Source organism: Sceloporus undulatus, chromosome 1, assembly GCF_019175285.1.
Source record: "Sceloporus undulatus isolate JIND9_A2432 ecotype Alabama chromosome 1, SceUnd_v1.1, whole genome shotgun sequence".
NCBI classification, from domain to species: domain Eukaryota; kingdom Metazoa; phylum Chordata; class Lepidosauria; order Squamata; family Phrynosomatidae; genus Sceloporus; species Sceloporus undulatus.
This window is the reverse complement of record NC_056522.1, coordinates 24991700-25019327: the sequence shown is the minus strand read 5'-3', so window position 1 is coordinate 25019327 and position 27628 is coordinate 24991700. Positions and strand designations below refer to the sequence as shown.

Here is a 27628-nt window from a genome sequence, read left to right as displayed (position 1 = left end):
GAGGTCGCTAAAATGAGTACCCAGACTGTTGGGGGCAAATTAGCTTACTTGCTAATTAGCTTACTTGCTGTTCACCGCTATGAGGTATATAAATAAAACAAATTATTAAACTATTATTATTAATAAATCAATATACAGTATTGATATAATGTTTTATTCATCCCTTAGCATTAAGGAACTGGCAATTTGAGGGAAAGGGCCAATATATATACAATCAATAAATCAATATATTGATTCCTTAGCATTAAGGAATTGGCAACTTGAAGAAAAGGGTCTGTAAGTATTGCTGCAATGAAGGCATGGCGACCCTTAGGTCCTGGGGCCAAATCCAACCTTCTTGGAGTCCCAATATGGCCTTCTTTGGTTCCTCAAATGGCTCTAGCTCCTTTCCAGTGACACCGCTGCTTGGTGCTCTTCCCAATGTTTCTACAGTTTTTGCCATTCCAAAAGGTTGAGATGTCCTTCTTAAGATTTATCTACTAGCAGCTTTAAAGTTCCAATACATTGGTATTTTAGTCCCCTCAGCCCCAGGAGCTCTTCCAAAAAGAAGACTGAGCTCTTGCAATATAGTTCCTTGGATTTTCTGGTTCTTGTCATCTCTGTGTCCACTCATTCTATGTTAGTTTGCCTTTTCCCATTCTTTTTAGGGGTCTGTTTCTAGCAATCGCTTCATTCTACAATACATACCTTCCCAACTGTCACAATTTTGTAGGAAAAATTAACCCTCCGTCATCCCACTTTTTCACCTGCTTTTAAAATGTCCCAGTTTACTCTTCTCCTTCCACATCCCCCTTCATCTTCAGCTTATTTCAATTGGTTAAATACAAAAGTAATTTCCCTAAATTAACTCTGGTGGGGGGAGAGACGGCAGCAGAATCTTGTCCTTTCCAGTAGACTCAGGCAAAAACTAATTGCTCCAAGCTTCTCTTAGTTTGTTCATTTCTTACTGAATAAGAACTATTCTTATTCAATTGCAGGAATAACACTTTAACAGTTGGTACTGGTAATTGGCAGATAACAGTCTAAGGCAACAGAAACATAGCTTGGATTAAAATAAAATCAAGAACTACTGCAACAAATACCATACCCTCCAGCAAACTCCCAACACATTTTCCCCTTTAGGAGGTTCCTATTTTGCCTTTGTCTCCATCTGCCACTGGAATGTGGCCCACAAGAGCAACTCTAAAATATGGTCCTTGGATTGGAAGTGGTTCCTGACCTATGCTGCACAGCAAAGCCTTGAAGTATCCTTAGAATAAAGCAATCACCCAAGCTACTCTCCCTTTTTCTAGCTGGTTTTGGAGTCCAGTTGTTGGATTCCAAACAACACTCACCCCAACAAACGGCACAAATTTCTGGCAGGAATCTTCATCCGGGCTGCAAAAGGGAACAGAGACAGTTACAAGTTGCAAGCTCCCTCTCTTTAAAGGCAATTATGAAGTATAGTGCACGCCCCTGCTCCCATCATCCCCATCATCCTTCAGTAGCCACGTGACCTGAAGCCTTCAGAACTGCAGGCACATAGCTCTGCTTCCACCCTAAGATGCTATAATTTGACCCAAGCAAAAAAGGAATTTAAAAAAAAAAAAAAAAAAAGGGGGGGGGGGAAGAAAAAAAAGACAGAGCCAGGCTTTAGTAATACTATTATTATATTTTACTCGATCCAAGACTTATTCTCAGGCAACCCCAGCAGACATCTGACAGTATAAACAAGCAGCTATCACAGAGCCAAGCAACGGTGTGTAGCCCTGGGGATGGGCAGAGGGATAGGATGGGCAGAAGGATGGGATGTATGGGATGTGAGGAAAGAGGATGGATCCCTCTGCCTCACAAAGCACCACAACCACCCCATCCCAAATGCTGACCACAGGATCACACTGCATAGGAAAGAGGAGGCAAAGGAAGAGGAGGCGCAAATGCAGAAGAGGTCCACATGGAAAGAGGGACTTTCCTTCCCCCCACTATTTCCACAGTGCAGAGTTCACACATGCAGCCAAGAACAGCCAGCAGCCCTGGCTTCACACAAGGGCAGATTGGGGGTGTGTGTCGTGCTCAGGGAAGGAGTTTGGTCCTACTCCCTGGACAAAGAAGAGGAAATGGACAGACACAGAGAAGGAAAGGCAACACCGCAGCAAGCCACAGTCCAATACCTGATATAAAAATCAAAATAGAGGCTTCTTTTCCTTGAAGGCCAAAAACAAAAACAAAAAACCAAGAAGAGGGAGAAGCATAATAAGCACTGCTGGAACGGAAGCGGTCAAGACATGGGCACTGTCCTGGGCTAACCAAGACTACTCTGCCCAAGTCTGGACGATTTACTATTGGGGATTAAAATCCCAGAATCCCTCATCCAACATGGTTATTGGTTGTGTGAGCTGGGGGATTCTGAGAGATGTTACAGTTCCAAGTTCTGTATTTTTTAACCAACATGGGAGGAGAGGAGAGGGATAGCATGGTCCTTCTGGTGGGACTATCCCTCCTCCAGAACCCAGTTATAGCACAGTGTAGGCATGGGCTTCAGAATCCATCAGCTGAACAAGGCTGGGTAGGATGCATCCAAGGAGCATCTTATTCCACACTGACAATCTAAAACAAGGATGCAATTATTTTTTTAAGACCAATTTATTAACAAAAGTTGTCGGGCATACTTACAGGAGGAAAATGGTGGCAGAAAGTGAGGAGACTAAGAACCAAACTGATTGAGCTTGGGACTGAGAACACATAATAGGGGACTCTTAGATACTGGATTGTGTGTGCGTGTATAAAACCATGCCAGTTTATTCTGGTACCTAAAATGATTCAGTGCCTCAAAGTTGTCTTGCCACTTCTCTGTCTCCGGCAGAAGGCCCCCTTGCTGAGGCATGGGCCATAGTGAGTGAGCAATTATGCCAACACCTGGCACTGTCTCCTTGCTGTTTTGTTTTCACATTGTACTATGCCAATGCCTTGGTAGACTCTGAAGTCTTTCCACATGTGGCAACAGCAAATAAAATCCTTTTCACTCAACACCAAGGATTAACAGACTGAGAGCAGAGCAGGTGAAATGGCTTTTAGCTTCTCTACTTTCCAGTAATGTTTTACACTTTAGCAGAGCCCCTGAATGTCCTGCATATTGCAGGGCAACCTAGGACCAGAGCTTGGAAAAGTTACTTTTTTGGATTACTCACTCCCAGAATCCTCCAGCTAGTTCTTTCAGTGATGCACACAACACAGTGCTCTCTGCTTCACCGGCTGGGCTTTCCTCTCATCACACACTGACTGATGTGCCCATCTACCCTATATGTGATGCTCCTCTGTATTTTTACATAAAAAGATTAGTCTGTAAAAGTGTTCTCTTTCTGAGAAACCCCCCCCCCCGCTTTAATGGATGTATCCTATATAAACTTTTGAGCCTTTGCTGAAATTTCCTCTGCAACACTTCCAAAATCACTGGGCTATAGGAATGACAACACTTATGTGAAAGCCAGGGAAGTAATCAAATGAGTTTCAAGTAAATGTATACCTGCAAGCTGGAGCTAGCAACTGGATTTAGGCCAATGTATGTTATTTTTTTTTATAAATGTAAGTATTATATTTGGGCATACTTGAAACCCCACATTTGCAGGCTTCCTGTTATTGTCTTGGGTCACACAACTATTTTAATATGTTTCTTCTATTACATAGCATTGACTCACCAATCTCTCCCTCAGCAAATGGAGCCCAACTGGCTTGAAATTCATGTCTTTCCAGGAGCCCAGTGAAAAGTCTGGCTAAAAACATTTTGCTTCCTCAAGATGGTTGTGCCGTACATTCCCAAGAGATGTACCTTGTGTGTGACCATATACATCAAGAGCACAACTCTCTTAGAACATGTGCTGATTCACGTAATGTGATATTATCCTGGGTATCACGTCGGTTGTCAGGCTTACCACTAATATGCCTATAAGTACTGCCCAAAAATCATGGTCACTTTCCCCTCCTTAGCTGCCAAGGGTCAGTCTACTGAGCACATAGGCCCTCTGTGACCCATAGTCCTGGCCCTCTTCTCTTTTCCATCATATTGCTATAAATAGTTGTTGTTGCTGGCACTGGTTGTTCCAGCAATTTGAGTTCTTCCATCCATTAGCTCATCAACTCAAGCTAGCACAAGTGAATTTGAAGGCACAGAGTGGAAGCCAGGTTGTCAAGTGGTCAGAGTCCAGGTTCTAGTCCCCACTGAGCCATGCAACTCCCTGGGTGACTGGACTAGTCACTTCTCGTGCAACCTGGTTGACCTCACAGGGTTACTGTGAAGATGAAGAAAGGAGAAAGAGAGCCATGTACTCCACCTGGAGCTCACTGGAAGATAGGTGGATTATAAATGTAACTTATCAACAAGGCATGAGGTGCAAGCATCCCAGGAACAGAAGTCAGACGAAACTTCAGCCAGCCAGTCTGCACCCTTCCCTGAAAGCAAGCAGATGGTTTTCATCTTGGCTGTGTTGGGGTCCCAGAAATCCAAACACTATACAGTGTTCGCCTTATTCGAGTTTTAATTTCATGGCTCCATCCTATGTCATGGTTCCATCCCATGAAATCCTGGGTTTGTAATTTGGTGAGGCACTAGAACTCTTTGGCTGGGATTTCTAAATACCTCTTACTAAACTCAAAATTCCAGGATTCCATAGGATGTTGCCAAGGCAGGTAAAATGGAATAGTGCTCTAATTCTGTAGTGTTAGAGGGCCACAAACAAGGTGACAAGTCCTCAGTTTGCTAACTGCCCACCTCTGCTGCAGGATTTTTAATGTTCACATTTTGCACCAACAGAGTACTAAACTTTAGTGGTGAGTCAAACAAAATGCTGCTGGTGGTGGTGAACATGTGGAGGCCCTGTGAATATCCCTGGGATCTTTTTTTTTTTTTGCCCCTTGAACCCATGCTCCTGGCTTTGAGATGAATCTGAAGAGAAGCACTTGCTTTAAGGATATGAACGTGCCACCATGCCTGCGTCAAGGTGCCTAGAAAGCACCACCATGCATGCCCACAGTTGTACTCAACTGATGACAAACTCCAGCCCCAAAGCAAAGAACAATTCCCCTCCCCTTGGCCCCCCAGCTTCCCAAGAAGCTCCCCATCATGAGTGCAGCAAGCCAGCCATACGTACTGTGTGACAATCCCTGTTGGCTGCAGGGGCAAGCAGAGAACAGAAGGGCCTGAAGTACCCCACATAACCGAACTGTGGGGGGAGGAAGCACAGAAACAGCACTTGCAATTCCCCAAAAGCACCACCTGCAACTTGCCTTTTATTCTGGCATATAGGACTAGATTTCCACCCCCATAAAGAGAGAGAGAGAGAAGAACTGTCCATCTGTCCTGCTCTCACAGAGCCAGAATAGTGAGTTCTGGACTATGGCTCTGAAGACCAGGGTTCCAGGTCGCAGCCATGGAAAACCACTGTATAACCTCGGACAAGTCACATTCTCTCAACCTCAGAAGATGGCAAGGGCAAATGAACAAATGTTGCCAATAAAACCTTGTGATAGGTTTGTCTTAGGGTTGCCATAAGTCAGAAACAACTTGAAGGCACCGAAGAACCACAAACTGTTCTCACCCTGCTATCCTGTGCTTCAGAAGCAAAATCAGACAATACAGACCCATTTGACATTGCCCCTATATAACCACATGGAAAGATGAAAATCTATGGCAGGGACAGATAACTGCAGAAGGGCCAGGGGCCAATTTCTCCCCTGTAACCCTTGCAGACTACATTCCTTTCACAACAAGCTCAGTTTTCCTCTGCAATCCCTCTCAAAATAGTGACAGGAAGTGCCTTCATATTATTTCCTGGTGCCATTTTGAGAGGAACTGCAGAGGAATGTGCAGTATTGTATTAGGCTGGAGGAATAGGCAGCATTAGGTCTGCAGAGGAATACACAGTTCTGGCATGCTTGTGGCATGGGATATTTCCACATATTTCATGTTTTTCTTGGGGGGTTATGCATGGTTTGGGGAAAAGAAATCTGAAAATCATACCAGGGTTAGGGGGGCCTTGGGGGACTAGTGGGGCTACAAATGCAATTGAGTGGGTTCCAGGGGCCTCATGCAGCCTACGGGCCACACTTTGTCTACCACGATCTAGGCATTGTTTTCCCATTGCTCAGTTCGGTGGAACACCCCTTGGAAGTACAGTGATGAATCTGTGGTCCATGGAAAAGGATATTCCCCCGAGAAAGATGATATGGGTCTGAGTAGCTACTTCCATTTCTGGGTGATGTGTGCACATGCATGAATTAGAGAAGTGATCAAAGAAAGAATGAGGTCTGCAAACCTTCCTACCTCTTCTGCTTGTAAGTTAACATGGCCTCAGAAATGGGCAACTGATGGGACACGTTGGCGCCTGAGATGTACTGGGCAATCCGGCCTGGGACATCTACAGTATCTGGAGGGAGATACACAAAGGGGTAAGACAACATAAAGTTTCCCTGGAGCCCAAGGTGCTCCTCTTCCATCTGGGTTTGTGCTATTGGAGCCAGGCCCGCCAAGACTATTACCTGAACTCGGAGGTTCAAGTCTGCTAAAGAGCTCTCTCCACGCTGCATCAAGGAACAGGGTGCTGTACCTGTTATCCACAGAACCAAGGTACTTGGCCAGGGGGTGAGAGCCTGGGAATGAGACACGGGCACACAGAAGCATTAAAGAGTAGATGAAGGGGGGACAAAAGAGCCAGACAACACAAGTATGGCAAATCTGTCCTGTTCTCACACTGCACTAGCATGAAGGGTGCCAGGAGTGCAGAAGACAAAGGAGTAAGAAGAAGCCAACATCAAACAGTCAAGAGTCAGGAGCAGTACATCCTAAGCACAGTTCATGGTAGCAGATAAGGTCAAGAAATGGTCCAGGATCATAAATCTCTGAGTCAGACCTCTCTCTAAACGCAGGCTTCAGAAAGAAATCCAGTTTGTTTCCAGAAACCAAAAGGGAAAAAGCCCTTGCCTTATAAAGTATGCTGAGTCAGCCCCATCCAAATTGCAGGAGAGTGTTTGCCTGCTGCATGCACACAGCCTCTCACTTTGCCTGTGGGGAAAGGATTGGGTCTATTTCAGATGCTGCAGCCTTCGCCTTTCTCTCCTACCTCCTCCTCCTCCTGTGAATCACTCAGGTGACTGTCAGACTGAGCTGGGGCAGGGCATAGTTGTGTTCCGCCAGCTTCATCTTTAGAAGATAAACTCTCAAGGGCAGAGGTTTGATAGGTGGGTCTCCTTCATTCTCAGAAGCTGAATTCTCAAGGGGAGGGGCATGACAAAATTTAATAAGCAGAGCAAAAGGGGTTGGTGAGTGTATGTCAAGAGTGAGAAACTGTCAGGGTGCATGCTCCTCTCCAGGCACTCTGAAGCAAACACATGCAATAATTAAAATAAAAAACTTTGAGGGTTGGTGAGGAATTACGTATGGCCCACAGGCTGCACTTTCTTCACTCTTAGCATATGGGTTAAGAACATAGGAATGGGCATTGTTTTGAATCAGGCCACTGGTCTATCTAGTCTACTACAGTTGGCTCTCGGTATCTGTGAGGATTCATTCCAGACCACTCCCTCCCTACGGATACCAAAATCCGTGGAGGCTCAAGTCCCATTATCTCTAATGGCGGTGCAGCCACGTGGCCATGCCACCATTAAGGACAACTATACTGAAGTCCTCTCTCCCTCGCTCTCTCTTCCTTCCTTCCTCCCCCTCTGAGGCTTCTATTCCAAGCTTGGCTTCAGGGGCAGTTTGGAGGTGGAGGCTGGAATCTCGTCGGCCGGAGGGAGCCAGAGCTCCTATCAGTCCAAACACCCAGGATGGAACATCCAGGCTCCGAGACCCAAACCTTGAGGCCAACTCTGGCTCCCACCAGCCACTGGGGCTCCAGCCTCTGCCTCCAAACTGTCCCCGAAGCCAAGTTCAGGACAGAACTCTTGGGAGGGGAAGGAAGAAAAGGAGGAGGAGAGAAGAGGGAGGCAAGTAAGAAGAAAGCAAGGGGGAGGGAGGGAGGACTTCAGTGCAGTTGCCCCTCAATGCTGGCACAGCTGCATGCATGCGCTGCTACTGGGGCCAACACAGGCTTGCCGCCTGTGGATGGCAAGTCTGTGGATACTGAGGTCCTACTGTACTTTCAACTCTGATTGGAAGAAGCTTTACACAGCCTTCAAGCAAGCTTCTTTCCAGGTTCCAAGTGAAGATCCCTGGTGGCAGTGGTAGCTGTGTGGCTTTTATGTGAGTGGAGTGGTGAATTTGGGTTTCCTTTCAAACTTTAAAGGAACTATCCAAGACACTGAACTGTCTTTCCAAAAGAGGTTTAGCACCTTATAAGCTAAATGTAGGATGAAAATTGGGATGGATTTACCACCCCACTGACATGGGAGATACCATTTGCCACAGCCTGGTAGTTTCCCATCCAAGTACTAAGCATTACCCTGCTTAGCTTCTGAAATCAGACATGATCAAGTGTGTTCAGAGTGTTACTGGGATACATTATGTGCAAATCCACCTTATACTGGGTCTCTTCAGCTCTTTTACAGTTCACATTTTATTTAGCCCAGTTTGGATGGCTAAGAGATGCTCCTTTAAGCCAAGCAAGATGGATGAAAGGCTACTCCAGCTGAGGACACCCAATGGCCTGTTAGTACCAGCCCCTGCAGGAAGACTCTTACCCAAGGGAACCACGAGGAAACGGAGGTAGTTGAGCCAGTCTGGAGTCTTGCTGGCCAGCTGCTCCACAAAGAAGCGCAGGACGATGCTCAGGTAGCTCTGATCCCCTGCCACGGCCACTTTCACTGGGGGAGGCATGTGGGAATTGCAGTTACAGCTGTTGGGGCAGGGGAGAGAAGATGCTGAGATGGTTGCAAGAAAACAGCTCCAGGACGGGACAGCCATAGAATAGTCCTTATCATTACTACAACCCTTTTTTTTGCCTAGAGTTTAATACCTATTGGATTACACTGGCTATTCCCAACTCTGTGCTCTTCAGTTTTGTTGGACTACAATTTCCATTCCCCCAATCAGCAAGGTAATGGCTGTAGTGGGTGGGGATGACGGGAACCATCATCTGAAGAGAGTGGAGAATATGGGGTTGTGGAAGGTTAGACTAAACAAAAGAGGAGTTCCCTTCCCTGAGGCTGAAACCAAAGACATTTACCTGTCCTGCAACCCCCTAGCTCTTAAAGCATTTCCCAAAAGGTTAGCCTGGGAAACCACTGTATAACACTTGATGTTAGCTCGATTGCTGCCTGTTAGGCAATACTCACTATCTCTGGATGCGGGCAACAATTGTGTTGAAGGCAGCCTGGACATCTGCCATGGAGCAGGTGGAGACAATGGGCTGCTTGTGTTCTAGAAGCTGATCACACAGATACTGTTGATAGAAAACAACAAACTTGGAACCGAGTAGATAAAACAAAAATTCAAATGTTTTACAAATTTACTTGATAAGTACTAAATCCATAGAGTAACACAAGCTGTAGTGATGGCAACCACTGTGGATGGGTTTAAGAGGGATTAGACAAATCCATGGAGGATAAGGCTATCAGTAGTCACCAGTCATGCTAGCTATGTTTTATCTCTAGTACTGGTGGCAGCATGCCTCTGAATGACAATCGCTGGGGAAAATGAGCAGGAGAATGCTATTTCTCCTCATGATCGGCTTGTAGCAACAGGGTGGCTACTGTGGGAATAGAATGATGGACACAGGGAAGTGAGAAGTCACTTGATAGAGTAACATAACACCAACAGGTTAACATGTATGTGCTGATGAATCTATGCACGTAAGTTAGGATGAACATATCACCTCTCAATCATTAAAGTACAACTTGCATTCCTGCTCCCACCCAAAGTTGTTTAGATATAGAAGAGATACTCCATGCATCTGAAGCAGAGTCCATGAAGGCTTGTATATCAAACAAAACTTTATAGTTTTTAAAACGCCACTAAGCTTTTTGTTTTGTACTGCTGACAGACTAATATCTGTACCACTACCAATGACTCTGGACAAAGAAAACATTAACATATTGAGAGGCAGTTGAAAACTCACTGAAAAGCAGAACTGCTTCTTAGGGAATGGAAAACCTAAAAATAGACTGCACCAAACAGTTTAAGTCAAGAGAAAACACTTAAAAAAAATCAAACAAGTATTTCCCCAGAGCAATCTTTAAATATCAATTTAATACCAACTTGAGCCAAGAGAGGGTTCACTCTAGTTTTTTTATACTTCTAGTTATAGGTCATTTTTAATCCATTTTAGGAGTAAAACCACAAATAAACTGATAAAATAATGAAAATAATACCAAAGGCTACAAAAACAAATTAACTCTTAAGATGAACTGGATAATGGTATTTTGGCACTATTTGACTTGGCTGAGCGATGAGGTAAGAAAAGTTGGACAAAAAAGGGTTTTCTCCTGTAACAAGAGAATCCAATGTCACCCACTGGAAGTGAATAGTAGGAGATTTGGGAGAGATAAAAGGAAATCCTCCTTAGCACAGCACACAGCTAAATTCTGGAATTCATTACCATAAGAGGTAGTACTGGTCACCGACCGGACAGCTTTATTGGACAAATCCAAAGAGGACAAGGCTAACAACGGGTAATACTCATAGTGGCTAGAGATCACCTTCATAATTAGGAGAGGTATACTGGGGCCCGTGGTCAATGCTACTGTGTCCTGCTGGTGGGCTTCTTGTGGACAACTGATGGGCCAATACAAAAACAGAGTGCTTGATTAGAGAGGCCTTTGGTCTGATCCAACAGGATTCACCTTGTATTCACTGGGTTAAACTAACCTTCCCCAGCAGAATGCCGTTCAAATATGTTGGACTGCAACTCCTAGATTCTAAGAACTGTAGTCCAAAATATCTAAAGGGTTTGGAAATGGCTGGATGAGACACATGCCACAACTGATTCCTACCCAGCTTGAAGGCTTCCTACCTGGCCTTGCCACTCAGTGATGTTTACCAGGATGATGCTCTCTGGTAGCTGTTCATCTGAGACTAGGATCTGGTTGAGCTGGTCGTACACAGACTTCCGAGGCACCTGCGGTAACAGAAACAGCCGAGCAGCAAAGAGGAAAATAGAAGGGGGGGTGGAATAAGGATAAAAGGGAAATAAAGGGAAACTAGAAAGTCAGTGGAGTTAAATAAGAATAGGCATCTAGATATTGGATGGTGAATACAGTGGTACCCCGGGATACAAATTGATCGCGTTACGAAATTTCCGGGATACGAAAAAGTTAGATTGGAAAAAACTGTTCTGGGATACGAAGGTTTTTTCGGGTTACGAAATTTTTTTCGGCGCGAAATTCAAACGCGCGGCTTGCCAGCGCTAACGGAAAGCCCTTTTCGGCTTGCGAAATGCATCGGGTTACGAACGCCGCGGCGGAACGAATTAATTTCGTAACCCGAGGGAGCACTGTATATAGTGAGTTTGGTATTTGATGTGAGTACAGTGGTACCCCAGGATACGAAAGCACCGCCTTACGAAATTCCCGGGATACGAAAAAAATCCATAGAAAAAAACTGTTCCGGGTTACGAAGGTTATTTCGGGTTACGAAAAATTTTTTGGTGCTTTTCGGCGCTTTTTCGCATGAAATCGTGGCTTTCCTGCGCTAGCGCCTATGGCTTTTTCGGCTTGCGAAGGTTTTCGGGTTACGAATGGCGCCGTGGAACGAATTAAATTCGTAACCCGGGGTACCACTGTATTGTTGTTATTGTTCATTTTTGTTGTCTTTTTTGTATGTAACATATAATAAATATTTTTTTTCAATTAAAAAAAAATTAAAAAGAAGCAGCAAAGTGAATAAGCTGTCAAACTTGGCCACAAACTCTGCATCATGCAAAGCACCCCAAAAGGATGATGATGATGAAAAAGATGTTCCAGACTCTCTTTTTAAAAATCAAAACATGCTGCAAAACTACTGCATCATTTGGTTCTTGAATTCCCCTTCCATCTTGATTCTTTGAGGAGATTCAACCACCCAAAACAAAAAAAGTATTTCTTCCAGAGCTTGCAAATTTTTTTTTTTTTTTGAATACAACTGCCTGAAGCCCCTAGACATGCAACTGGGGGGTGTTCTGGAAGCTGTAACCCCAAAAGTACAAAAATTAAAAATAATAATAAAAATAAATTTTTAAAAAGTACAAAACACCCCCCTTTTCTAAGCTGCGTTCTTGGCGAGACCATACACAAACACACAGGGCCTGACCTGTGTGTTCTGCCGGGAGTCTGGTGAGCTCTCACTGTCGAGGCTGCCAGTTCGGTCGCTGTGGCTCTTGGAGTTCTGTCTGTCCTTGACAGACATGCTGCGAGGTCGCCACAGCTGCTTGTTCTCAGCTTTGCTGAAAAACCAACAAATGGACATAGGCAAAGATATAAGGAACAGTCAGACTGAGACCTCCTGGAGCAAGAGGACTGTCACCACACCACCTTGAATGCACCCAATTTTAGAAGCTAATTAAGTAGGGCTGGACAAGGTTTGTGCTTGGATGGAAGATCACCAGAGAACATCAAAGATCTACAGGCATAGTGAGGAAACAATCTTAATTAAAGCCTGGAGAACTGTTCCCAGTCAGAACTGATGGTACTGCACTAGAACAGCCAATAGTCTGAGTCAGTATAAGGCATATTTCTATGTTTCCCTATATCAGGCTGTTCAGCAGACAGCAGAAACCAGTGCCCATAGTTCAGGAGTGACTGTCTTAAACCCAATAGGAGCAGGGGAGGTAGAGGAAAGAAGGAAAGAGTGGAGGGGAGAGACAGAGGACTCCATAATATAGGCAGAGAGTCTTTCCAGTCCTTTGAGAGAGAAGTCAAAGGATGCTACAAACAGCCACCATGTCATGCCCAGTCACAAAATATCAACTGAGTATTCTCCCTACCCATGGATATACTATGTATGTTTTGATTTAGGACTAGGACTAAGACTAAGACTAGGACTAGTAGGGTGTCAGGGTTGATGGAGACATTCTGGGTGGTCATTGTTCAAATTAATTTAAGTTACAGTGAATTACAATTCAGTTCTTTATCTTCACAGCAACCTGAAAAGCAAATTAAGCTAAGAGTGCCTTAGTGTCTCAACTGAGGTGACTAAGGAACAGAACTGCATTGCCAACCATGGATGTACATCTGAACCCTCAACATGTAAAGCCAATGTACTTTCAGACTTCTTTGATGTGGCCAACCACAGCCAGCATTCCACAGAAGGCAAGCTACTAGCCATGGAAGAGTCTTTCCTTACCTGGGAGACACTGTAGCTGGGAATTCAGGCTTGTTTATGTTGCTCAGCTGGGCTAGCCTGTCCACACTGCTCTCCTTCAGGACTGTCTCAGATGGCCCTCCTGGGCAGGGCTCTTCGGCTTCCAACTCCTGAGAGGATTCATTTATCACTGATTACATTTTTGGCTCAACTTTCCACTAAAAATAGTGCTCATGATCAGTAGAATCACTGGCAGGATGTGGAAGGTGCGGGCCACACCGGGTGACACCCCAGAAGGGGGGGGGGACCCAGTCAGTCCCCCATCCCCCACAGGTGCTGCTTCCTCCTGCGCGGGAGCTCCTGGGGCTTAAACAAGTATTCTTGGGGCCTGTGCAGGCGCACCTTGAGACCACGCAGGCGCCATTTCGGGCTGCTCCGGAGCTCCTGGGGCCTGCACAGGTGCCCCTCCGGCCCATGCAGACCTCTTTCTGGACTGCACAGGCACTCCTGTGTGCCCTCACCCTGGAAACTCCGCCGGAAGTTTGGGAAGTCCCACCTCCTACACCAGGTGTCACCCGGTGCAGGAATGCCACTGCTTATGATGTCTAACAAATAATAAGCAATAAAAACATTTAAACTTTCACAAGATGCACAGAATGTATTGGGGAGCTGGTGAGGAAAAATAATATTTTTATATTAAATGTTTACATTTTTATATTAATATTTTTATATTAACTATTGTTTTGAACTTTTAAATTTTGTAAAATGCCTAGCATTTTTTTGTTTTTGTTTTAAATAAAAAGGCATCCGGGTAATGGAAATAGCAACAATAACAACAAGCAGTAGTAGTTATAGTAGTATTGGTGTGAGGTGTGGTTTTTGAATATGGCCTGAATCTTGCTAGTAGTAGTCCCAACTAACAGCTGAATCTCTGAATCAATGGGATTTACATAGATAAAACCTTGTTTCAACAAGTCTCCTTTAGCTGAGCGAATAGAGTATAAGTAAGGCAAGTATTGTCCTCTATTCTCAGGTTAATTTGTGGAATAAAACCTGAGATTATGTCTTTCTTTTACACTGGATTCACTGGATTTTTCTTGTTTCACTGGATGTTGATTTTGCCCAGAGAAACCCCACCAAATACAACAGCTCAGAAAAGTTACCTTTTTAGACTATAACTAACACCCAGATTTCCCCAGCCAGCATAGCCAGTTGTCATACTCGTTGGAGGATTCTGGGAGCTGTTGTCCAAAAAAATAACTTTTCTGTGCACTACTAAGAATGCTGTACACTGTACTCACCATAGCTGTAGTTTCCATGGCAGTCTCATCTTGGGTACGAGGGACACACACTTTCCGTTTCTCTGTTTCTCCCTGAGCAAGTGATGAAGGACAAAGGAGGTGCAGGGAAAAAAGGAGAGAGCAGATTAGTAGTAAGGATCTCAGATACAGAGCTTGGAAAAGTTGTTTCTCTTTGGGAGGGGGCTACAATTCCTAGAATCCCTCAGTGAGAATGCAATCAAGTAATGATAGTAAAAACCCAACAACCCATCTTTTTGAAGCTCAGCTCAAATCCAATTATCCCCAAAATGGAAGCAAAGGTAGGACTCTTTGGAGGAATATTTGTTTGTATTTGCTGCTTATTCTAAAAAAAATATCCTTTACTTTCACATAGACTGCTGGAAATAAGTTCCAGGAACCCCAGAACAGTTTATCTAAGGAAAATCATCAATCTCAGTTCTGCAAGGATTTGGGTGTCCCTGCCGGGCCCATGGATTCGAGCTGGCTTGCTCCTAAGCCATCACTCCTACACTGGGAAAGGAAGCAGCTCATTAAAGAAAAGACAGGAAAAGGAGAAATATAGCACAAGTTGTTCCAGACAGCATATAAGGCTCTGTAGGGGAGGACCAAGCAGAGCTTGGTAGCAGCAGAAGAGAGGGAGAAGGAAGGACAAGGCGGAGAAGGAGAAGGAGGAGAAGAGGACAAGGAGGAGGAAGAGTAACAACTCACAGGGCTGCCCGACTCTCGCTCCTGCCCTTTTTGGCCGTGCAGACTACTGATCTCAGTCTGGGAACCAGAGTGAGAGACACCCTCAAAAAATCGCCTGCAGAAGAAACAGACGGACAGACAGACGAACAGACGGACAGAGAGAGACAGACAGAAAGAGAAATGAGGAAGAAGTGAAGTCACCGTAACCTCAGGTTGAATCCCTCCCCGGCTTCCAACTCAGCCCCTATGAAACACTGCAAGCAAACCCATCACCAGCACCCTAGCTTAGTGTCAACATAAGAATGATGGGGGGAAGAGGGGAAGTAGGGGATTCCGGAAAGAGAAAGGGACTGATCTTGGTAAGAAAAAAGTTAAATTTGAGCAAAATAATCATAATCATAATTACAATCATAATCATAATCTCAATGTCCAACTAAGAAAAATAAAACTGAATCCTTCCTTCCTAATCTACTAGACTCATCAAAGGAAATTTGATGGCCGTGGCTTTGTTGGGCTGCTAAAATTGGGCAGGGGGCTGCATGTAGCCCACAGACCAGCTATTGCTATCTCATACTAGACAAAGGAGGGTGGGGATCTTTCACATCTCCTTTGAAATGGTTGAGGGTTTTCAATTGCAAAACACTATGGTAATGTAGGCTTACTTCCAGAATGGTTTCTAGTGCTACCAGTCAAAGGGGACTGTGATCCTAATCTGTCTGCTCTTCGTTGATGGAAGATGCCATCAACATGCATTACATTTCACAGAACAAAGTGACAAAAAAGAAAGCCAGTCCTACCAAAGGTGTGCAATCTTTGAAAAAGGCCTCAAGATGCTCAGAAAGGGATTGCTTTATTATTAAAAAAACAGTCAAAGCAACCATCTTTTGAGCATCTTGAGGCAAGCCTTCAATTTCTTCTCAGGTTGATTAAAAGCCATTCTCCTGGCCACTTAAATGAGTAAGCATTTACAGTACCACTTTTTAAACTGGGGAAGGATGGCCTTTCTCCTGCCCACTTCTTTCAAGTCATCAATGAGGACCAAAACATTTAAAGCACATAATCTGCAAGGCTGAAAGTGTTTTGGCCATCCAACACATCCAGACCCTTGGCTCTGTACACATGGTTCAATACATGGGAGGACACTCTTAGCAACTGAATTATATGGCAAGGTTTTCCATGCAGGAAAGGAATGCTATTTTCTTGGAAGTTGTACAAAGTCAAGAACATGAGCTTTGGTAATGGGATTCTTTCAAACATACCTGATTTTTAGAGTGACTCTATTTTAGGGCCCGAACAGACAGGCCAAAATAAAGCTGCTTCAGGTTACTTTGGAAGTGTGCTGTTTAAATGATTCATGCATCCTAAGAGGCTAGAAGCAGCGCCAAAGCCATGCTCCAGTCCTAAGGACTGGAGCACAGCTTTAGCACAGCTTGCCTTTTAAGATGCGTGTGCCACTTAAACAGCATACCTCCAAAGTGACCTGAAGCAGCTTTATTTTGGCCTGTCTGTTTGGGCCTTTAGAAACCCAAAGCTCCATGCGGTGCAGCATTGCTTCATGTAGTGTTGAAATTCAGAGCTTGAAAGTGCTACTTTTTTGGACTACAACTCTCAAACCCCACCAACCAGCATGTTCAGTGGCCAGTTTGCTGAGGGAACGTGGGAGGCATAGCTAAAAAGGTAACGTTTTCAAACTCTGGTTTACTCAGGCATTTGAGGGAGTAGGCAAACAAGGCACAAATGAGGCTCCATTTTATAGCTCATTGGTGGGTGACAATTGGTGAGGACACAGAATGGAAAAATTACTGCTTTGGACTAATGCCACAGTTGGCAGGACAATTTTGAAAACTACAGTCCAAGAAAATAACTTCCCTAAGCTCTCGAAAAGGGGTTTGGAGTCCCTATCCAGGAAGACCTGATCCATTTGGTCTGGAGAAGAGGCTATGAAAAGCAATACAACAGCCATCTTCAAAGATCTGAGGGACTGTCTTGTCAATTTGTTTTCCGTTGTTCCACAGACCTAAGCCAGCAGATTCAAATAGCAGCAAGGAAAATTTCAAAAGATATCCCTGGCTGCCAAAGCTATTTGACAGTGGAACAGGAAGGTGGTGTATTCTCTTTCATTCATCTTCAACATTTTAATGCAGTGACAGGTGGAGGGGGACACCTATCAAGGATGCTGTAGGAGTGGATTTCCTGCATCAACAGTGGGTTTGGCTAGATGACATTGGATATCTCATCCAACTTTTCTAATCAGCCATCAAAGCTGACAGCCATTGCATAAACTTACACTCTATGGATTTGTCTAATCCTCTTTGAAAAACACCTAAGACAGCAACCATCTTGTGGCTGCAGATTCCATAAATGTGTCATGGGAAAAGGAGTTCTCTTTTGTCTTACATGAACCTATCACCAGTTTCCTTGGATAACTCCCAGGTTCTCTTGTTCTGATACAAGTACAAAAATTCTCTTTAACGCTTCATTTTCTCCCCACCACACACACTTTTATAAACCTCTGCAAGACAGTACTATTTCTTCTAAACACCCTCCTCTAAACCCAAATGCTTTCACCTGGCTTTCCCCAGCCTGCCAGCCTCTGGATAAGTGGACAAGAACTCACATCACTGCCAGTGTGTGATGGAGGCTAGCAGGCTGGAGAAGAATGAATGAGTCTGGGTCATGGAAGATGCCATAATTCCTTCACCATTCAGCTGCCTTTTTCTGCACACCTTTTCCCTGTAGATAGAGATATCTGCAGAACCAGAAAGGACTGCAGAGTTAAATACAGAGACACATATGCACACTCAAACATGTCTGCATGTTCTGGCTCATATTTCTACATAATAAGCTCAAAGGCTATCTGAGCAGGAAATTCTGAGGGTATCTAACAGCAGTTTGATATCACTTTAGATATCATGGTGCCCTCTTATGGAATTCTGGGATTGGTAGTTTTGTGAAATACTTAGAATTCTTATTAGAGAACTTGGCTCCCCTCCCCTGAACTAGTACCAGAGATGTCCAACAGAGAATTTGAAGCTGCAAAGAATCTGAAGTACTTCACAAAACAACGAATTCCAGGATTCTGTAGGAAGCAGTTGTGGCAGCCAAAGTGGTACCAAACTGCTGTAATCGCACAGAGCAGACACACTCCTGGCTTGCAAAAGAAGGTGGCATGTAAACATTGATAACAAAGGAGAAGTCCCAGTTATCTCCTCTAGCTAAGGATGAGAGAGATATCCATTTCTTCTCTATCTCTGGCACATGCATTCAAAGGGGCTGGTTCAGAAGAAGGATGGGCAGTAACACCCTCCTCCCCTCAGTCAATGCAGTTGCTTTAGAGGCGGTGTTTTGCTGCTCCATCAATTCCCACTGGTCGGTTGCAGGCTTAGTACGCAGGGCTCTCTATCAGCCTGTCAAATCCAAGGTCAGCTTCAAGTTATCAACATCTATCACAAAGCAACTTTATAGCTCCAAACCTCCCTTTCCTGGGCAAATGAATGAAAAATGGAGAAGCCATGTCTCATAAATCATTGGCACACACCCTAGTGCCAGGACACTAGCAAACAGCCCAGCACAGCTAGAAGAAAGGAAACTTAAAAGCTGCAATACTCTTGCCTAGGTATAATAATAATAATAATAATAATAAATAATAAAACTTTATTTATATACCACTTTTCCAATTATCAAAGCGGTGTACAACAAGAATATAGTTACATACAGGTTAAAAACATAAAATCTACATATCTCAATATACATAAAACACACGGCATAAATCTATCAGTCAATAATGTGCAAATCTATCAAAAATAGTGACTACAGAGAGTCAGACGGATATGCCAGTCGGAATAAATGTGTCTTCAGAGCCTTTTTAAAGGCATCCAATGTGGAGCAAGCTCGGATTTCGTCAGGAAGATTATTCCAGAGAGTAGGTGCTGTCGATGTGTATGACCTCTTGTGAATTGTTGACAACCTCACTCGGACATTCTAATAAAAATTTCCCTGATGTTCTGAGAGTGCGGGGCGGATTGTGTGGGAGAAGGTGCTCCTTCAAGTAACTCGGGCCCAAGCCATGTAGGGCTTTATAGGTAATAACCGACACTTTGTATTGAGCCCGGAAGCTAATGGGCAGCCAGTGAAGAGATTTTAGTATATATATATGGTCCGCCCTGGATGTTCCAGCGACCAGCCTGGCTGCCGCATTTTGAACTAACTGAAGCTTCCGGACCTGGTACAAAGGTAGCCCCATGTAGAGCGTATTACAGAAATCTAACCGAGAGGTTACCAGTGCATGTACTACCGTTTCAAGGTCCTTTTGGTCCAAACAGGGACACAGCTCGCGTATCAGCCGAAGCTGGTACCAAGCACTCTTGGCCATCACATCCACCTGGGATAAAAATTGTAGGGATGAGTCCAAGAGTACTCCCAAACTGCGAACTTTGTCCTTTAGGGGGAGAATAACCCTGTCTAGGACTGGATGACAAATTTCCCTGCCTGGACTTGGGGTACCTATCACAGGTACCTCTGTTTTCTCTGGATTCAGCCTGAGTCTGTTTTCCCTCATCCAGCCCATTACTGACTCCAGGCAGGCATCCAGAGGAGAGGTGCCATCCTTAGTCACTGTATCAGTTGGAGACATTGAGAGATAGATGGAGGTATAAGTTGTAAGTTCAATAACTCAGTGGTTCAATAACTTCAGAGTATGCATGTACAGGACTGTGCTGAAAGATTTCTGACTCTAACACAGGGACTGGGTTGGGACAACTTTAATTTCAAGAAAAGAGGAAGGAATCCTTTTAAGTATAGAGAAAACTTTAGCAACACAAAGCTCTTGTTGTGAAGGCCATATGAATCCGGAGGCGCCTGGGTCTGGATTTTCTCTGCCAGATCTTACCTCAGGGTGGGCTTAGGAGTGCTGTGAACACTTTCGTTATCCTCGATCTCAGGACCACTGTCACTGTTGTTGCATTCCTCAAGACTATCATAAAGTAGACCCAAATCTTCCTCTACTTCCTGGGTCTGATCCACTGGGTCAGAATCCAAAACCTGCAGAACCAAAACCGAAAGGTTGTGTTGGGAACACACTATACCATAAAATTGATTTACCTGTTTCACCATTTAGGCCCATCCTTTCTTTTTGAAAGAAGAGAAACCACCACAATGCTTAAAACATTCTTAATGATGAGACCACACAATGATGACACATAAAACAACAACAACAACAGTGGTTTAGAGAACTAGATTGGGTGTAGTGGTTAGAGAGCAGGGCTGTTGTATAGTGATGCATAGTTGTTAGAGAGGTGGACCTGAGCTCAGAAGAGCCAGGTTCTAGTCCCCACTAAGACATGAAACTCAGTGGATAATCTTGGGCCAATTTTTTTTTCTCTCTCTCTCTCAGACTAACCTACATCACAGGGTTACTGTATGGATAAAATAAGAAAGAGAATGGAGGGGAGCCATACATATTGTCTTGAGTTCATTAGAGGAAATGATCTTTATTTTTTGTGGTTTTTTCGGGATCTTTATTTTATTTAAAGTATTTATGTATTGCCTCCCAGCCCACAAGGACTCCTGAGGTTATGAACAAATAAGAACCAATTAAAACTTTAAAAAATAAAATGAAATGAAAACATTTAAAAATACATTAAAATTCTCTTTAAAAACTCCTAAAAGCAGTCCAAAAATATCCTAGAATCCAGTTTTAACTAACAGCAATTTCAAACACTGAATGTCATATGGAACAGCATAGTTTTGGCTGTCTGTCGGAAGCTCAGATGAGATGGAGCCAGTCTAACTGCTTTGGGTAGGGAGTTCACAGCTGAGGAGCTGCTATAGAGAAAGCCCTGCTAGGTGTATTTGTCAATCTAACTTTATAAGGTATTGGGACATGCAATAGGACCTGCTCTGATGATATCAAATTCCTAGCAGATTCACATGCGAGGAGGTAGTCTTTCAGATATCCTGGCCCCAAGTCATTTAGGGCTCTGTAAGGTCAAAGATGAAGAAACTTGCCAAGAAAACCTTACAATAGGTTCTTCTTAGGATCGTCACAAGCTGGAAATGACTTGAAGGCACACAACAACAAAGGTCAACACCAGCACCTTGATTTGAGCTGAGAAGCAAAATGGAAGCCAGTGCAGTTCTTGCAACATGGGTGTTGTGCCATCTCTAAAATGTACACTTGACACTAGTCTAGCTGCCATATTTTCCACTAACTGCAACTTCTGAACACCACAAGACCACTGTGAATGTGGAAAAATCCCCAATAACTCCCACCCCCTGCACAGAAGCCAATTAAAAGGATGAGTAGGAGGTGAAAGAGAAGCAGGCGCGCATGAACCCAGCCACCTGGAAAGGGGGAAGTGGGATAGATCCATCCCTCCAAGCCCCTTTCCTGGGTGGATGGCTGCCTGTGCAAGGTAGGCACCCATCTGCCCAGGAAAGGGGCTTGGAGGGATGAATCCATCACCTTCCTTTTCCCGGGCAGATTGGTGCCTGGGGAATGCAATGATCTGACTGGGAAAGGGATGGGGTTGGTGTGCACACCCTTCCTGGCTTCTCCTTCCTGGATTCTCCCCCTGATGGGCAAAGCCCGGGAGGAAGGAGAAGGAGGAGTGAGTGCGCACAGTGGCCTTGACCTCGCCAATAATCAAAACTGCAAGCATCAAAGCTGCAAATGTGGAGGGCCGAGTGTAGTCTAGAAGTAGCCAAGCCATGAGCCACTGTCGGTAGATCTGTCTTCCCCAAGAAAGGGTGCAGCTGGTGCACCAGCAGAAGCTGGTCAAAGATACTCCTGGCCACTGCAGCAACTTGGCTTCCTAGGAGCAATGCTCGGTCCAAGAGCATGTGTAAGCTATGAAGCTGATCTTTCAGAGGGAGATAATCATGGTAGTCTGTTTTAGCATAGAAAGACAAAGAAAACCAGCTGCATGTTTGAGAAAAAATTGGGAGGAAGAAATTTCCAGCATAAGCTTCCTGAGATAGCATTTACATTTCTATACCATTTCACACTGAACTAAGTAGTCTCTAAGTGGTTTACAACTGGATCTAATTATGTTTGATGAAGTGGACTGCATCCATGAAAGCTTATTCTAGAAATGTCTTTTTCCCAGTACAACTCAAATGTGTTACTCAATTCCTTTACTGTATTTCTTTATGGAAGAAAGGTGGGCTCCAAATGTAACTAGTGAATACATAATTAAATGAATGAATGGAGAACAACAGAAAATAGTATTAGAAGAACCATGTTGATTATAACAATGTCTCTTCAGGGCAATAGTCCTCCTTTCACTGAGGAGGGAAATTTGTAACCTGGAGAGCCAGAGTTCAAACATCTTCTCAATATAGCAGCAATGAGGAAGAGGGTACCCTTCAAAATTATACCTTCATCATACTGAATCCCTTTTCACAGAATCATAGAGCCTTATTGCATGAGAAAACAAAGTGGAAATGGTGTTGGAAAGCAGCAGCTTTCTCCATGTCTTACCACATCAAATTGTAGCACTTCAGTTCTCTTCCCACAGCAGACGGTTGTAAAAGCACATCTTTTTTCTAGCTGGAGAAATCCATTTGACAAAAGACATGCTTTTACAACCATCTCCTATGGGGAAGAGAACTGAAGTGCTATGATGTCCTGCGGTAAGGCACAGAGAAAGCTGCTACTCTCTGGTGCCATTTCTTGTGTGATTAGGCTCATGCAGTTCGGTCTGTAAGACCCATACAGTCCACCCCAAATATGCAGACATACACAACTAAACTACTCCCAGTAGATGGGCACCCAACCTCTGCCTAAAGACAGCCAAAGAAGAAAAGTCCACCACTGTCTGAGTTTTATGAAGCTAGACAGGTTAAAAGGAAGAGAATAAGGTGAAGGACAAACCTTCTGCCTGAACAACTTGACGTTACCACAGCCTTACAATTCAGAGAATTTCTTCTTGCTGGTTTCTCCCAGACTAACAACTCTCTTCTATGGGAGGCTAGGCTGCCCCCCTTCCCTAGTGACTTTCCAGCATCAGGAAAACACCTGAACTTTGGAAAGCTGACTAGCTGCTGAACTACTGTGCTGTATTTTTTTACTGATGTATTTATAAATTACTTCTTCATCCAGTCGTGTTATAATATTATAATATACAGCGTGCCCGTGCCATATCCTTCACTTTTGTGACTTTCAGCATATGCTGAAGCCACGGGAGAATATAATGAATGGTGTGCAGGCCGTGTGCACGTGTCCCATTATTTTCAATAGGGCGCCAGCATACAAGATCCTTCTCTTATGCAGGAGTGGTGGTGTAACGGATCCCCTGCATAAGGGAAGGAAGCATGGTACAGTGTGCCCGCCTTTTACGCGGACACAGCATACACGGCTTTCAGCATATGCTGAAAGCTGCACCGGAAAAGCCCCTTGCACACTCTGGAAGAAGTAATGGGGAGTGAGCCTGTGCGCCACCAACGCAAGCCCCATTACTTCTAATGGGGCTTCAGCACACGTGGATTTCCCCTTACGCAAAGGGATCTGGAACGAATTCCCACATAAAGGGAGGGCCCACTGTAATAACTTTTTCACATTATATTTTTTGTTGATACATCTACTTTAGTTGGGACTAATAACAGGATTTAAGGCCTTGAGTCTCAATATGGGAGAAAGGTGAAATATATGTTAAATAAAACAAATTATGCTTGGTTCATCTCAGATAAATCGCGACTGGCTTTACCCACTGGTTGACTCATCAGCCAAAGGTCTACTCTAGTTGGGACAGACCAACAGGATTCCAGATAATACTGCTTATCCCAAAGTTAGCACTTTCAGTATATGAGGTAGCTCAATTTGAGCTTCCCCACATAAACCTCATTCTATTTCTTCCTTACAACAGCCAGAAGAGAGGTAACAAGACACTGCAAAATCTCTTCTCAATATCCAGTTCAGAAGTGCTTTGTATGGACTTAATGTGGGGGGAGGTATTGTCTGAAAAGTTAACATATAAAAGTAGACTGGCAAGAGGAACAGCCAAACAATATTATTCTTTTGAAATATGGTTTCCCTTTATTTCTTAATTTGGGAATGGGAAGAAGAGAGATGGGGAAGCTCTCTGTATGATTTTTATTTAAATTTATTCATAATTTATTTAGAGTATTTATATCCTGCCCTTCAGCCAAAATGCTCACACAGAGTCTTACAAATTATTAATTTGACAGTTCCCTGCCCTCAGGCTTATAGTTAAAATAAGAAAGAAAGAAAAAAAAAAAAGGGGGGGGGGAAGGATGGCAGGATTAACTCTAGTAGACACTGGCTTTTCTCTCTCTCTTCCAGAACAATGGCAGTTGGAGGGAAAGGCTCTCACCAGCTGCTGGGGCCAAGGCATGATGATGGAGCTGTGTTGGCTCTTTTCTCCTTCATATAATATATATATATATATATATATATATATATATATATATATATATTAATTTCCAAGTACAATAAAAACAACAAATGTGCAAACATACATAAAGAAAATGAAAGATAGCTGGAAATGGAAAAGAAAAGAAAAACAATGACTTCTAGCTTTATTTTCAGTGATTATACGTCTAAATACTGTATACAAAATCTAACTACTTTTATAATTACTTTACACTTCTTCTGGCTTATCCAGTCCTATTAGTTATCAAAACCTACAGTTATCATTTCAGCTACATCTTTTCCCACTGTTCTATCTGTATGTTTTAGCCAAAGTTCTCAGTTCTGCTTTTCTCTCCTTCAGTGAGTTTTCATATGGAAGAACTGTTGAGCTGGTACTGATCAAAAATCCCTCCATTTAGAGGCAACCTGTTTCTTTGTTCTTAAGGTACTCCTACCCATCTCAACCTCCATTATGCATCTGGTTCTACTTGATGAATGTTCAGGTTCAGGTAAAAAAAGCAAAATAGATCTCACAAGCCTAAAACTTGATTTATACCAACAAAGGATGTCTTGGATGCATCCTTCATTTTAAAAAATCCCTTTACCAATAGTTCAGAAATGCTCCTTTTTACACTACAACTATCAGAATAGCTCAACTCTGGCAATTGTACTAATAAGGAAGTAGTTTTCAAACTTGAATCTGACCTTATCTAATTTTTGAGAGTAATCATATTGTAATCTGCTTCACACATCTTTGGGGCCCTGGCTTCATTCATATTTCTTATATGCTCTCTTATCATTTTATTTGTTTTATTAGTGTTGCAAGATATGCAATATATGTGTTTGCAATACTTTTGAAAAAGATTCTAAGCACTACATTCTGCACAAAATATTTCATTCTATATAAAATTACCTACATGAGGAGATTAGAGGAGGCTAACAGCTATGAATACAGCTTGTCTCTAGAGAAACAAGACAGCTGGTCTACAAGTTGAGTTTTTTTTCTTTTTGAACAAACCTTTTGGAAAATAGGACACCTTATAAAAAGCTCTGAAGATTTCTTATCACTGCCTTGTCAAGATTTTTTAAAAGCTGTCCCTTAAGACACACAGTTTCTTTACCTTTCTAGGGCAAAATTATGTCATGTCAAAATCAGCTCTCCCAGTTTTCTATATCAGACTTCTGGGGAAAAGTCAGATCTAGCATGAGGGATTTTTTTTAAAGCTCACCACATACACTCTGTCTTTACACTGCGCAAATTCTGACCTAAATCAACTATGGTACACCCACTAGATCAAATCGTGAATCAACAGTTAGGCAAAGCCCACTGATTACATGGGTCTACTCTAGGTGGGACTAGCAAATGAATTTAGTCCTTTGTGTCCAATGCGGAAAAAACTGTGTGCATACAGAAAACAGAGAATAGATTTAATACAATGGTGATGACAACAGGTTTGAACCTGGGTTCAAATGCTTACTAAGTTAGGTCACAGTCTCTATTCAAATTTCTACTTAATTAACAGTAAGAGCTGTTCGATGTTGGAATAGAGTGCCTTGTAGGATGGCAGACTTTCCTTTGCTGGAGGTTTTAGAAGAGGTTGGATGGCCATCTAACAGGGATGCTTTAGCTGAAGATTTCCTGCCTTGGCAGGGTTGCTGGATTATGTGACCACTGCAGTCTCTTCCAACTCTACAATTCTACAAAATAACAACAGTGACCTAATGCAGGCCTGTTTTATGGACTAAGACTGCAGAATACTTAATTATGTCATTTTATTTTTGCTGGTACAGGGGGAATTGGAGAGTAGCCATAGTTTAACAGGTCAGTCCTAGTTCAATCGCTAGCACCTCCAACATAATCTAAAACAGCATCCATAGTTTTTTGTGGGTTTTCTGGGCTATGTGCCAGCCACAGATGCTGGTGAAACGTCAGGAAGAAAATTTTCTAAGAACATGGCCGCATAGCCCGAAAAACCCACCAAAAAACATTCACTGGATTTGAGACTTACCAATAGTAGAAACAAGGGCCTTTTGATCCCTCTATCCTTGAGGACTGTGTGTGTGTGTGTGTCAGAGAGAGAGAGAGAGAGGGATTATTTCTTCGTGTCTTATGGCATATGAAAATCCTATTTGTAGTGGCCAATTCATAATAGCCAAATTATCACTTGATGGTACAGTCATCAAGCAGTGTGCTTGTGCATGATCAGTTCCTGGGTGGCAGACATAGGACTTGGTAGTGTTATAATTTTATGAGTGTAAATTCTGGGATTCATAGCCCCCAACTCCACTCCATAACCTTCCTAAACTTTCAGGTGGAAATCAGAATATCATACTGCCTTTAGTCCCATATTGGAAGAGAGGTAATTTTTTTAATGCATTTAATACTGATTTCGTTGTAGTTGTGTTGTTGTTTTGTCTTATGGTTTCTTAACTGTAATAAAGGCTTTGATTGATTGATTGATTGATTGAATTAATGCTTCTTAAAAAAAATAAGAAACAACAACACCTAGCTGAAGTAATCTTTTAAAAGAATACTTTGGGGATTCCCTGTATTTTGTAGCTACATGCAACCAACACCATTACTGTTTAACATGACAAATCATGCTGCAAACAAAATGCCACAGAACCATAACACTGGTATTGAACCATCACCACACAAATGCTACCAAGGCCATTAAGGCTGATCTTGACATGCTTAAAAATACCTGTTGCAAAAAAACAATGCACATTCCAACCAGGTCACATAGGAAAACAGGGGAATTTAGAAGTATACCAGTCCCTACAGTATACCAATTTATTCAGTTAACTGAATCCAGTGGGGCTACTTCACACTCTTGTAGTACAAGGCAAAAAACAAATGAAGTCAAATATCAGGAGGAAATTCCTTCCCAGTCTCCTGATGTGGTGACCTGTAACAGTTACAGCAGAGCCTGGGAGAGTTTAGTGTTTTGGACTATTAACTCCTAGAATCCCCCTTACAGCATGGCAATTCTGGAGACTGTGGTTCAGAATAGCAATTATCCTGAGCCAGAGTAAACAGATCTAATCTACTGATGACCTAAGACACTATTCTCCAGCTGTTCAGAA

At 43.3% G+C, this 27628-nt stretch overlaps 1 protein-coding gene across 5 annotated transcripts in view; it reads right to left on the bottom strand.

Moving 5' to 3' along the window:
• LOC121919744 (phosphofurin acidic cluster sorting protein 2-like) overlaps positions 1–27628 on the bottom strand; it is a 275361-nt gene that overhangs the window by 15044 nt on the left and 232689 nt on the right. For 2 of the 5 annotated variants that reach the window (XM_042446626.1, XM_042446630.1), the window contains exons 9-21: positions 20060–20211; positions 15193–15286; positions 14485–14556; positions 13226–13353; positions 12194–12326; positions 10920–11024; positions 9244–9350; positions 8650–8804; positions 6511–6621; positions 6296–6398; positions 5124–5195; positions 2151–2183; positions 1335–1377 (exon numbers count right to left, since the gene is read on the bottom strand). In XM_042446626.1, the coding sequence (XP_042302560.1) occupies positions 1335–1377; positions 2151–2183; positions 5124–5195; positions 6296–6398; positions 6511–6621; positions 8650–8804; positions 9244–9350; positions 10920–11024; positions 12194–12326; positions 13226–13353; positions 14485–14556; positions 15193–15286; positions 20060–20211 (1308 nt within the window). The remainder of the gene's footprint in view (positions 1–1334; positions 1378–2150; positions 2184–5123; positions 5196–6295; positions 6399–6510; positions 6622–8649; positions 8805–9243; positions 9351–10919; positions 11025–12193; positions 12327–13225; positions 13354–14484; positions 14557–15192; positions 15287–20059; positions 20212–27628) is intronic. The other 3 variants (XM_042446627.1, XM_042446628.1, XM_042446629.1) reach the window with 3 other exon arrangements.